Source organism: Euwallacea fornicatus, chromosome 17, assembly GCF_040115645.1.
Source record: "Euwallacea fornicatus isolate EFF26 chromosome 17, ASM4011564v1, whole genome shotgun sequence".
In the NCBI taxonomy this organism is placed as follows: domain Eukaryota; kingdom Metazoa; phylum Arthropoda; class Insecta; order Coleoptera; family Curculionidae; genus Euwallacea; species Euwallacea fornicatus.
This window is the reverse complement of record NC_089557.1, coordinates 3,800,343-3,813,228: the sequence shown is the minus strand read 5'-3', so window position 1 is coordinate 3,813,228 and position 12,886 is coordinate 3,800,343. Positions and strand designations below refer to the sequence as shown.

Below are 12,886 nucleotides of genomic sequence, written 5' to 3'. Positions count from 1 at the left end.
CTTCGTAGGAATCGAAGTGCTGCTCAGCGAATGCGTGTCCCATCGATGAAAACAAATGGTAGTCCGACGGAGCCAAGTCTGGTGAATACGGCGGATGGGGTAGCAATTCCCAGCCAAGTGTTTTGATGGTATCCTGAACCGGTGTTGCTTTGTGTGCAGGTGAGTTGTCACGGAGCAAAATTACCTTCCCGTGTCTTCTGGCCCATTCTGATCGTTTTTCGATCAACGCATTGTTTAAATTAATCAATTGTTGTCGGTAGCGAACAGTATTAATGGTTTCACCAGGTTTTAAAAGCTCGTGGTGCACCACACCTTTCTGATCCCACCAAACACACAGCATTGCCTTCTTGCCGAATCGATTAGGTTTTACAGTCGATGTTGATGGTTGTCCCGAATCAACCCATGATTTTTTCCGTTTAGGATTTTGAAAATAAATCCATTTTTCATCTCCAGTAACAAATTCGATGCAAAACTGATTTTCCTTCGAGCCTTTGAAGCAAAATTTCTCAGATGTTTTTTCGATTCTCCATCTGTCTTTCATTCAATTCATGCGGCACCAATTTTCCACACTTTTGGACCTTTCCCATAGCTTTGAAACGATCAGAAATTGTTTGTTGTGCAACATTTAACATTTCTGCCATTTGCTTTTGACTTAATGTGTCATCTTCGTCCAATATTGATTGCAGTTCGGCGTCTTCAAACTTTTTTGGTGGTCTGCCACGTTCTTCATTTTGCACATCAAAATTGTTATTTCTGAATCGTTGAAAACATCTTTTGTATGTTGCTTCTGATAAAGCATAATCACCACATGCCTCGACAAGCATTCGATGCGACTCTGCAGCACTTTTGTTCAAATGAAAGCAAAAAATTAATGATTTCCGCCAATCACCACTTTGTGGTACAAAATTCGACATTTTTGGCACAATGAAATAATTTATTGTTATTTGTTCAAGGACTTGATTTGTACTAAATATGTTTGTGAGTTTGCATACCAACCAAGCAAACAAAAAAAAAGGTTTCTTTACAACAAATACCCTGTATCGAGACATTTATATCCTGACGCTCACTTCATACCGGTATACCTGGTATACTAGCCTAAATATCCAAAATAAAAAAAAAACTTTCTATCTCTTCCACTGCGTCTCACTCCTTTCCGGTCTGAGACAAACTCATGAGTTTTGTTTAAGATATTGCTTAAGATAAAGGAATTAAGTGTTCTACGTGTTTCATAATATACGCAACAAGAAATACCGGCTTCAGAGATTGACTCTTCCCAGCGTCTGTAAATTGGGCTTTGCTGTAATCTGTCGCAATGTCCTGGACCGTCTTTTGGAAATAAATCCGTGGTGGTGAATAATACGTGTAAGCCCGTGGGGGCTATTTAGATAAATCTCTCTTAAGCCCTAGACTTACCTTCTTCATAAAAGACATAACATTCGTAGGCAACATGATGGACTATTGTCTTTGGGCCCGTTTAGAGATGTATTCGGAAGTCAATGTTCATGTCTGGCTGTCTTTGGGTGTAGGTCGTGGGTGTCGGACCTTGCCTGAAATTAGGACAAGACTTGCTTCATGTATTCCAAAAATTTCTTAAGAAAAATCCATAAATCATCCAACTGGAAGCAAATCTTAGACACAACGTGGGCAGTAAGAAAAGGCATTTTCATTGGGTATAAAAATAACCGAGTATAAAAGCCGAAATTCCGTTACGTTTTTTTCACCTCAAAGCTGTTGGAGCCTGGAAAGTATCATAGAGGATTGACTTTCTCGGGGGAGGATTTATTTCTGGCTACTGGGGTAGACGGTCTTACGGCAGGTAATTAATTGTAGTGCGACAAAAACAAGCTTATGGAAACCGTTTTTTATCCAGGAGCGATAAAAAAAATCGCAAAGTTCTCTGCTAACAATAGAGGTATATAATGGGGAAAATCCTTGCTAATGGAGCGCAATCAATTTGTCAAATAATAAGCCCGATAAACCTATAAACTCCGTTATAAATAGGGAAATTTTGCTGTAATCCCTTATCCTTCTGTGCAATCAATACACAGCGAGGATGAATAAATAAGAAAAATTTTGTGCATTAACAAAAGAATGGAAAGAACTCCAGAGAAGGCGAGCACCTTGCGTGACTACTCCAGTTTGAGTTTATTCGTACGATAAAATTTGATTATATTTCGTTTTGTTAATTAACAGGAAATTCTGGTTACTAAACACACGAAACATATACAGGGTGTCCATTTAACAACCTCTCAGATTCCCATGAGCTGTCAAAACTTAAAACAAAAAAAAACATCGAAACCTTGGCATCATATGATTAACACTTGGTCATAAATGCAAATTTACCCGAAATAATTAATAATTCCATTAATATTTAGGATAAATATGACAGTATTTTATAGTGAAATAAAGAAAATTGAATTTCATTTCGTTTTAGGTCATAAAAAGCATACCATCTTATTTAAAATATCTTGAAAATTGAAGTTGAAAAAGTGATAATTAAAATTTTTATTTTCATTAATTGAGTGTTCGTGCCGGTTAAGGCAATCTTACGTGAAAATCCATCCTAAAATTATCAAAATCTCACCTGAGCTACCTGCGAAATTAATTTTTTATACGGCATAGCAAATGTCCAAAATTTCTTTTAAAATTCCATAATTTCGAGTCACTGCATCTCTGGGGTGTAAAAAAAATCTAGGAACCAGAGAGGATTCTATCACGTGAAAAAAATGCAGGTGATCCAATTAAAAAAAAATAATATTTTTTGACATCCTGCCTTTTTGGAACACCCTGTAGGATTGTCACTAATTTCAAACTTGATTAGCCTCACATCCGTTCCTATAATTAATTTTTTTTTGAAATCACAAATAAACTCATAGGAGTCCGAGAGGCTGCTAAATGGACACCCTGTATCAGGGCATTGTCAAATACTTTCGATTCGTAGTTCACCTGAATGAATAGGAACGAAGGGCTTAAGCAATTTTCAATAAGACTGGTATTTGGAATTCGTGAAACGTATCTAATGTTGAATATAAAGGGGTTTCAATCTCAAGAACACACAAGGCAATTTATGTTTGGTTTGGTGCAATGCAATGTTATTTGTTGCGCAGTTCATATGATCATAAAATTTCTTGTTTGCCACGTTGGTAATATCGGCTGATGATGTATCATGTTTACTATCTTCACGTGGTATAAAGTTTTTTTTTATAGATTAAGTTATAAGGGTGTTCATTCCACGCTTCCCTTGAAAGAAATATCGATAAAATTTCATGAGAGTTGCAGAATATTTATTAGTTATAGCAAAATTGAATTGCCTACCAAGGATGCAAGGAATCAATAATAATTTTCACCCATCTCCTATAGGTTGGCAGGGACATATGCAAGATATCAGACGTCTAGATGTCCCGTACTCAAAACTATCATTAAGAGTTTGTGAACCGAAAGATGTCTGCAGACATAATGTTCCAAGGTGGTTAAAACTAAGAAAATACACTGAGACAACAAATACAAGATTATACAGGGTGTCTCTAAAAGGTCTGTGCAAAATTCTACCACAGATTTCTGAGGTCAAAACATGACGATTTAACTCAATTTACCTTAGTCCAAAAGTGGACGGTTTTCGAAATACAGGACGTCAAAGTGAAAACAAAAAAAAGCAAAAAAATTCATTTCTTAGTTGGTAATGCTGCTATCTACAGAAAAAGTCGTATCGGGCGGTTTTTGGGGATAAGAAATCAGAATCCGTTTACATTTTCGATGCACAATGTAGAGGGCGTTGTCAGCGCTCGATGAACCCTCTTTAAAAGGGCATAACTTTTTCATCACCCGGTATAAAATTTATTTATGACTAAACTTGTGTTTTCCTACATTTTTTAAGGAAAAAAGGTCTCTCGTTAAAAATCTCTACGAGGCTTCCTTCTTGGGATATTTGAAGCTTAAACTTCGCTGCATGTCTTGAACAATAATTTTAATGTACTACATATTTATTCTTACAATTGGATCGAAAAAAATCAAAACTTAAAAATAGGTTACAAATTACTTGAAAATATAGATACCAAACATAAACATGAAAAAATTATACTTTTAGAAGATGTTCGAAATGACCACCATTGACTTGCATACAAAGATTAATCCGACGCAAGAAATTAAAATGTACTCTATTCATCAATTCTTCGTCGTTCTTTAAAATGTTTACTGCATTTTGAATTCGTCCCCATAGTTCCTCTTCACTATTTATGGCCGTGAGGTATACCATGGACTTTAGAGTCCCCCATAAAAAAATAATCCATTGGAGTTAAATCCGGTGAGTGAGGTAGCCATGGTACCGAAGCATCATTTCCTCTACCTATCCATCTTCGTGGGTACTGTTGATTTAAATAGTTGCGCATATTTATAGTAAAATGTGGCGGAGCACCGTCGTGCATAAACCACATATCTTGCTGAAGTTGTAAAGGAAGATCTTCCAATAATTCTGGCATTGTATTTTGAATATGTTCCAAATAATTTTCACCACTTAATCGGGGCGGCAAAATGACAGGACCAATAATAAAATTGTCAATTATTCCTGCCCACACATTCATCTTAAATTCATGTTGATAATGCACTGCCAACTGTAAGAATAGATATGTAGTACATTAAAATTATTGTTCAAGACATGCAGCGAAGTTTAAGCTTCAAATATCCCAAGAAGGAAGCCTCGTAGAGATTTTTAACGAGAGACCTTTTTTCCTTAAAAAATGTAGGAAAACACAAGTTTAGTCATAAATAAATTTTATACCGGGTGATGAAAAAGTTATGCCTTTTTAAAGAGGGTTCATCGAGCGCTGACAACGCCCTCTACATTGTGCATCGAAAATGTAAACGGATTCTGATTTCTTATCCCCAAAAACCGCCCGATACGACTTTTTCTGTAGATAGCAGCATTACCAACTAAGAAATGAATTTTTTTGCTTTTTTTTGTTTTCACTTTGACGTCCTGTATTTCGAAAACCGTCCACTTTTGGACTAAGGTAAATTGGGTTAAATCGTCATGTTTTGACCTCAGAAATCTGTGGTAGAATTTTGTACAGACCTTTTAGAGACACCCTGTATAAAAGATGAATACAGGTTTTTGCCACTTTCCAGTACTTTAATTAGAATGACCAACTGGATTTTGATTCATCATTGTTGCGAATGCCGGAGTCGCTGATCACTTGATTCTCGTTAGTTTAAGTGCTAATTTTGTTCGGGAAAAATTGCTCTTGCACTGTTTAGCATTTTGTAAAAGTACTCTTTAAAGAACCTCCATCTGAGACCAGAATTTTCATCTCATTTAATGGGCGCTTGTCAACGAAGTAATCTTGTAAGTTTAATAGGATATTATTAGATGAGTTTATAACGAAGCCTGTCATCCCCGATGGAGGATTTCGCTCATGTCGCAATCCTCCCGAGAGCATGGTGCTCATTACATGCCAGTCCAATACTATACTTTGTCCAAAGCTAAGCATTCGCCCTTTTCTCCATTTCTGTTGTACCGCCACTGTTTTCGTTTTAACGCCAAGTCCCATGAACAAGCTACAAGAAAATCAAGTCCTGTTTATTCTTCCGTCCATTCTCGTCTCCTGGTTTCTCCTAGATCTCCACTGATTTGCACATAATTTATTTTGAGCAGGACTTCTTATTTGCAGCATCGGTGCATGGTCCACGCAAGAACTTCAAATTCAAAGATTATTGAAACTTCACATTTAAGGTCTACTAAATATTCTGGAATAGAGTTCGACCGGAACACACCGACTGGAATTTCCATATGCATATGGCTATGCATATGGAAATTTTATTAGATGTGTTTTGGCAGGAGACAGATTTGCAGTTGCTTGAGATAATTCAAATATTCAGAATACTTATTTCATCATGCTCGAAAGCATTTGTTGCAGTGATATTGCCACGTTCTTAAACGACCCTGGACAAAAAGTATTTTTATGTCCACAAAAATCGATTAGCTTGATAACGAAAAGCACGTCCCGAAGGGATGGTTCGACCTTTTTGGCGGTTTATTAGAGGCTTATGAAAGAGTCTACAGTGCATTCATTTTATTTTGCCGCAATTTCTCTTTTCGGCGTCTATGAAAACTTAATGCACATTCTTCAGCTCAAGCGGCTGAAATATGTTTAGTTCTTATGATAGAGGTGTGATTCATAAATGAATTTCCACATTTTATCCTCAAATGTTTCATCCAAATTTTAAATTTTTGGGTAAATGGTAGTATTAGGAGAACCGAGCGAGCCTTGATACAGTCAAGACGTGTCTGGTGCGAATAAAATAAACATTCTTATCAGTGTAGAGCGCAAAACAGGAAAAAACATAAAAATATACACAAAAATTCATCGGCCAAAGTGATAGTTGGGGGCATGAAGACAGAGGGGACCTCTGAATCAGAAGGCCCCTCCCAGCCTGACATGGACGGGTTTGTAACACCACACAGCAGAAAAAAAAGAGGTAGACCCAAAAGGCAGGACAGTCAAACTGACAACCGATCAAAGAAAGTTCACACTGAAGTCGATCCTACACATACAACAATACCCAACAGACCTTCAACATCAACCCAACAACCAACAACCTTCCAACCAACAACAGCTACCCAGAAACCTGGGTTTATAAGATACCAACACACATTCGCCATAACCACCCCCTCAAATACATCACGCATTAAGCTGGCAACAATATGGGAACAACACAACCCAAATAACAAAGACGTAATAATCAAACAAGAAAATCAATACCTGCTTAAAACCAACAACAGCGATACTACCACAGCTACTCTTAGGACACTTCTGAGCCAAGAGTTAATCACAGCCTTTTATAGGCTAGAAGACAACAAACAAACCACAACAAACTCATCTCTGCCCAAAATAATTACTCCAACATATTCGGCGGTGGTGACGGGCGTAGAAGCTGAAATTACGGATGAAATGTTCCACAATCAATTAAAAAGAATGGGACTGCAAGTTAGATATTGCAAACGGATAATATCACGAGCGAGAGGGGTGCCGACGCTCATGCTTCGTCTGATCACGGGTGACCAGGGAACATACGAGAAACTTATGGCTGAACGACGTATCTTCTGCTTCAATAGATCTTATCGAATTACTGAAAGCAAGCCTCCTAACCCCATCCCTGCGCCATGTGGGAAATGCTCCAAGTATGACCACACCACCGAGAAATGCCCGAATGGGGTGAAATGTAACAAATGTCTGGGACCCCACAACTCACATCAATGTAAGTTTCCACTGCCACCAAAATGTACAGCATGCGGATCCGAGGAACATGCTGCGTGGAGCACTAAGTGCCCCCGCAGACCCACGGCGCCGATACAAGACATCCCGAATGTAAGAATCAAAAGCGCTAACAAAACCACAGCCCAACTCCCATTAACAAAAACTGCGGATAGCCGAATCCACGTCCCAATAACAACGCACGACTTCATAATTAATAAGTACAAAAGCAGCATCAATAAAAATAGTGAGGTAAACCGCGAAGAACTACTCAAAAAATTAAGACATCGATTCATAGAGGACTTTAAGATCGATACGACCGTAGTTTTTTTCGGAAATCAAATGTATATACTTATGTTCGACCTAAATAATCCCAACTCACCTTCTCCAACTGATCCCATCAGCCACATCAGACAGACAACAACGAACATACAACAATGACTCATAAACTAATATACTCCAACATCAACGGACTAACCCAAAAAAAACACACACTATACAATTACATCGAACAAAGTGACATGGACGGTTGCCTACTAGTTGAAACTAAAACCAAGACAGACCAAACAATAAACTATCGTGACTGGACACACATTACTAAACACGGATACCAAAGGTCCAACGCTAGGGGAGGGGCGATAGCATTATGCAAGCCAACACTTAGGATGGGCAAGGCAAACCCTCCAGTACTCAATAACAACCTAAACGAATGCATTCACTTCACACTTCCTTTCTCGACCGAAAAAATCCACATATTCGTGGTATATATTCACCCCTGCTCCGACATCGAACCAAACATCTTTACCAAGGCCAGCCTATACAAACATGTCTTGATCGTGGGAGACTTCAACATCAACCGACGAAAAAAACAGCAACTCAAAAACTTCCTAGAGAATTCCGACTTCGAACAACGACACACACCACCCACCTTCCTTATGCCACAAAACCCTGACTCCACACCTGACATACTACTACACACGAAGAACCTTAGAGACAACGTTAAAAACATAAACCTAACCGACGAACTGGGATCAGACCATCTGTCCATCACATTCAATATTGACTTAAACCAAATCCACCACACTCCCCAGACTCCAATGAACACAAGCAATAAACTTAACTTAAACAGGACCAACACAGACCAGGTGAAAAACTACATGGACAACTACATTTCATCGCAATCCGAACCCATTACTATTGACCAGCTTCAAGCACAAATATCTCTTGCAGTGCAAAAATTTACACCCGAATTGAAAAGATCTTATTACGCACATACGCTACCCAAATTCGTACTAAAACTTATAAAACACAAAAGAGAACTATATAGATTATACACACGCACACAAGACACCGACCTAAAAAAAACATCAATAGCCTCAACAAGAACGTCAAAAGACTGATATATCAATACAGACAAAACAAATGGCTGGAGACATGTCAAGAAATAGAAAGGGATCAAGGAAAGACATACTGGCGGAAAATCAAAAAATTGCAAAATACAAAAAAACAACCCTATTACTAACATAAACGAAAACGGAAACGAACTCTTGACGGATAAAGACAAGGCTGACGCATTTGCCAGACACTATCGGAGGGCTTTCGGTTCTTCGACTAACCCCAAATTTGACAACAACAATTTCAACCTTGTAAATGAATGGTATAAGGACTTCTTCGGCAGCAACAACAATGTCAAAATGCAACCAATCACACAAACAGAATATGACGAAGCATTAACACACCTTAAAAACACAGCACCGGGATATGACAACATCAAAAGCAGAATTTTACAGAATTTAACATCAGCTACTCACGAACAAATACTTCAAGCAATCAACGTCTGTCTCACAAACAACAACATCCCCACAATGTGGAAAAGAGGAATTATCATTCCAATCCCTAAAAACGGACTCGACAGCTCACTTGTGGGAAACTACAGACCAATTACACTACTCCCGGTGCTGGGAAAAATCACTGAACATATACTAAAAGACAGAATCCAAAGAGAGCTCGGACAACACATACCTATATATCAATTCGGATTCAAACGGAAATATTCAACCATCCACCCTCTGTTCATCCTCATAAACAACATACAGACAACACACCTAGCGAACGAGAAAACAGCTAGTTTGTTTATGGACATAAACAAGGCGTTCGATAGTGTTTGGCATAAGGGACTCCTCTACAAACTCTACAAACTACAAATACCGAAACACATGCTGTATGTGTTGAGGAGCTGGCTGGAAGATAGACAGATTCAAATCAGAATAGACAACACCCTTTCATTCTCCTTTTCCCCTGAACAAGGCCTCCCTCAGGGATCCCCGCTGTCACCACTGCTATACAACTTGTACTGCCATGACATATACAACCACAACTTACATAACACACACGAAATAAACAAATCAGCATACATTCTACAATACGCAGACGATACTGCTCTGATTGTGCACGAGACCAACACACATACGGCGACACGAAACTGCAGGAACTAGTCAATACTACAACGCAGTGGTTTTATAAATGGAGACTTACGCCCAACCCCAACAAGAATCAACTAGTACTGTTCAACCACCACATAAAACCCACCTCCCCTGCGATTGTGATGGATGGACACACGACTATCCCAACTAATACGATAAAATACCTTGGTATTACAATTGACAACAAATTAAAATTTAACAGACACACACGAAACACTAGAGAGGAGACACTAAAAATAACCAAACACTTCAGGTCATTAACGTACAAAAACGAAGCCATATCTACCAAAACGGCTGCGCACATATATAAGGCCATTTGCAGACCGGTATTGGACTATGGAAACATTGTCCTGGCAAATGCAACCGTAAAGACCAGACAATACATACAAACATCCGAACAAATTGCACTACGAACAATAACGAAGATCAGACACCTAAACAACCCCATACACAACCCACCGACACAACTCTTGTACGACAGAACAAAACTTGACCGTATAACAGAAAGGCACAAGACTCTACAGAAAAAGTTCAAAAACTCGGAACACGGATGGGACAAACTGAAACTCCTCTGCCTGACAAGACCTTCCCAGGACTCACGATACTCTCACCCGAGACAAACCCTACTTGAGTACTACAATGACTTACACCAGGACCTACGTACAGACATCCCTTTCCCTGCGGACCATACCTAGAAATCTTTACTGTAACAACACGGGCAGAAAGACCTAAGGGTCGGTAGCCCCTTTCTGGGAACAGAAAGATTTATTTGTTGTTGTTGTTGTTGGTAGTATTAGCCTCTCCTAGATACCAACAACTCGACCTTACCCGAACTTACTCAAATTAATCCAAAATAATAACCTGAACTAACCTGGATTTCGTCCAAAAGTTTTTTTCAATCTAATGCCTCTTTCGGAAGTAAAAAACATTATTAAAGTTTTGAGAATGGTTTCGCTCTAATAACAATCGAGACACACTGTATATTTAGCTCTCGTAATCACATAATATAAGGCTTTACATAATCAAAAAGGAAGTGTTCATTTAAAATCGAGATAATTAAAGATGATCGATATTTATTCAAGATTTGGTACCTCTTTCCACTACTTATTGTTAGTAGCAGTTTCGCTAATTAAGTAGGAAAAATTGATTATGCGAAATCACGCGAACGTATTTTCTTTAGAAAGAAACTTTATTTTATCTCTAGTTTCCCAGTTTCTTATATGTTGTGGACTTATAATTAAGTCGTTATAAAATTCAAATCTGGGCAGACTGAAAACTCAATAAATCTAAATATTTAACAGAGCTTGTCGTTGTTAAGCTTTGGGCCATGAATACAAATAATACATTTTTCTTGGAAGGCATTAAATTTCCTGAAAATACACGTAATACTAAATCTTTTACCAAACAACATTTTTATACGTGAGAATAAATCCATCTTTCCTAGAATCAGCCGGAAAACCTTCTTCATAAAAAGTAAACAAATGGAGATTCTTTTTCGTTATTCATAGGGCTTGGCAGACGCGTTATTGGGTGTATGTGAAGAAATATGAAAGGAAATAAAAATATAACGTCACATTAACTTTCCATGAATTTTTTCAACCGCTCTACTGGGTGGAAAATATCGACACACAGGAGGTTTCTGAGTGACGTGGGAAGGACAAAATATCTTAGAAATTCACTTGATGGCACTTAATAAATAGTACGTTGGCATCTATATTTGACTTGAAAAATAAATAAAATATTTCCCGATACGGATTTTATAATGTTTAGCCGGTGTTTCATTTCATTTTCCACATGAGGAATATTTCCATTATTGCAAACCTACGTCTGTCCAATCATGGAAAATGTTTGGGCACCCAATACACCTTGTTTGAACATGCATTTCATTTTCATTCGGAATCATCGAGTTCGCGAATATTTGCCAGAATGGAATGATGTATTGGCTAGAGCAACATCTGATGCATGCAATGTTTTTTAATGAGATTAACGAACCAATTTTCCCCAATGATTTATGCAATATACCTCCATGGCCCTTAGATTTCGTTCGAGTGCCGGAAAAATATGAATGTAAAATTACTTATTCGCGAGCACAGACAAGACCTCTTGCCCAAGGCTAAAAGCGTTCTGCTTTTATATAAAGCGATCAATTTCTGAGACTACGCAACGTGCAAGAAAATTCCAAATTGACGTTTGGTATTAAAGTCCTATGAATTTAAGGCCGCCCGAATGGGCAGAAATGCACCCATGAATTATTTAAATGACGTGGGAGAATTGCCAGAAGACTCGTTCGCAACCAGAGAGACTTGACGATGACACTTACATAATATATTTTATTTATTAGTTCTGCATTGGTCAAGAGACCAGAATATGTTATATATTATATAGCATATTCTGGTGTATATGCTTATATATATAACATAGTTATATATACGTACATGCATTGTAGTTTGGATCTTTGCATGTGCGTCACACCTACAAATCGCATCAAATCAATTTGAGGTCAACAGAAAATATGACCAGTGGCGTCTCAAAAATTTTACGTTTTTGGATTTAAATAAAAAAAGTATAGCAAAAGTAGGTTAAGAATGAAGACGTGAAGAACTATTAATTTATGAACCAAACGTCAGAGAAATAAAATCAAAATCACGAAAACTGTTTATAGTTATACGGAGCACAGCAAAATCATTAATATACATTGCCACGCCCCTGATCGTGCTAGAATCTTAACAAATGACCAACTCAAAGACAGATGTTAATACCATCATCTTTATTCAACCCATGTATACTCCCACTATCAACTTTGACCCGTCAACCTGGTCTCTAGAACAATCATGAAGAACCAAAACTCTTACATCTTTATACAGGAGAATTTGCTATTTTTTTGACCTGAAAAACTTCTACTTCAGAGCAGAAAACTTGGGCATAAGTCAGTAAAACTAGAAGAGGTCTAAAAAGTTACAAGTAAAAAGGAATAACTATTAATCAACATGGACACTAAGCTGAAAAATAAACTGAAAGCGGAATTTCAAGAAATTTTTTTTAGAAAAATATCCGTTAATTATCCAGGATTAAAGACGAAGCATCGGGCTGGATCTCATTGACTTACCTTAACCCCACAGATTCTGTTTTGGTTTGCAAAGTACGCAAATTAAATCT

At 37.8% G+C, this 12,886-nt stretch overlaps 1 protein-coding gene across 4 annotated transcripts in view; it reads right to left on the bottom strand.

The window, feature by feature from the left end:
• Positions 1-12,886, bottom strand: part of Fife (regulating synaptic membrane exocytosis protein fife) — a 119,805-nt gene that overhangs the window by 79,994 nt on the left and 26,925 nt on the right. For 3 of the 4 annotated variants that reach the window (XM_066292478.1, XM_066292479.1, XM_066292481.1), the window contains one exon: positions 1,414-1,547. The exons of the other annotated variant lie outside the window; for it this stretch is intronic. Coding sequence is in view for 1 of the 3 variants with exons in the window: in XM_066292479.1 (XP_066148576.1) it covers positions 1,414-1,449 (36 nt within the window). In the remaining 2 variants the exon portion in view is untranslated. The remainder of the gene's footprint in view (positions 1-1,413; positions 1,548-12,886) is intronic. 4 annotated transcript variants of the gene reach the window in all.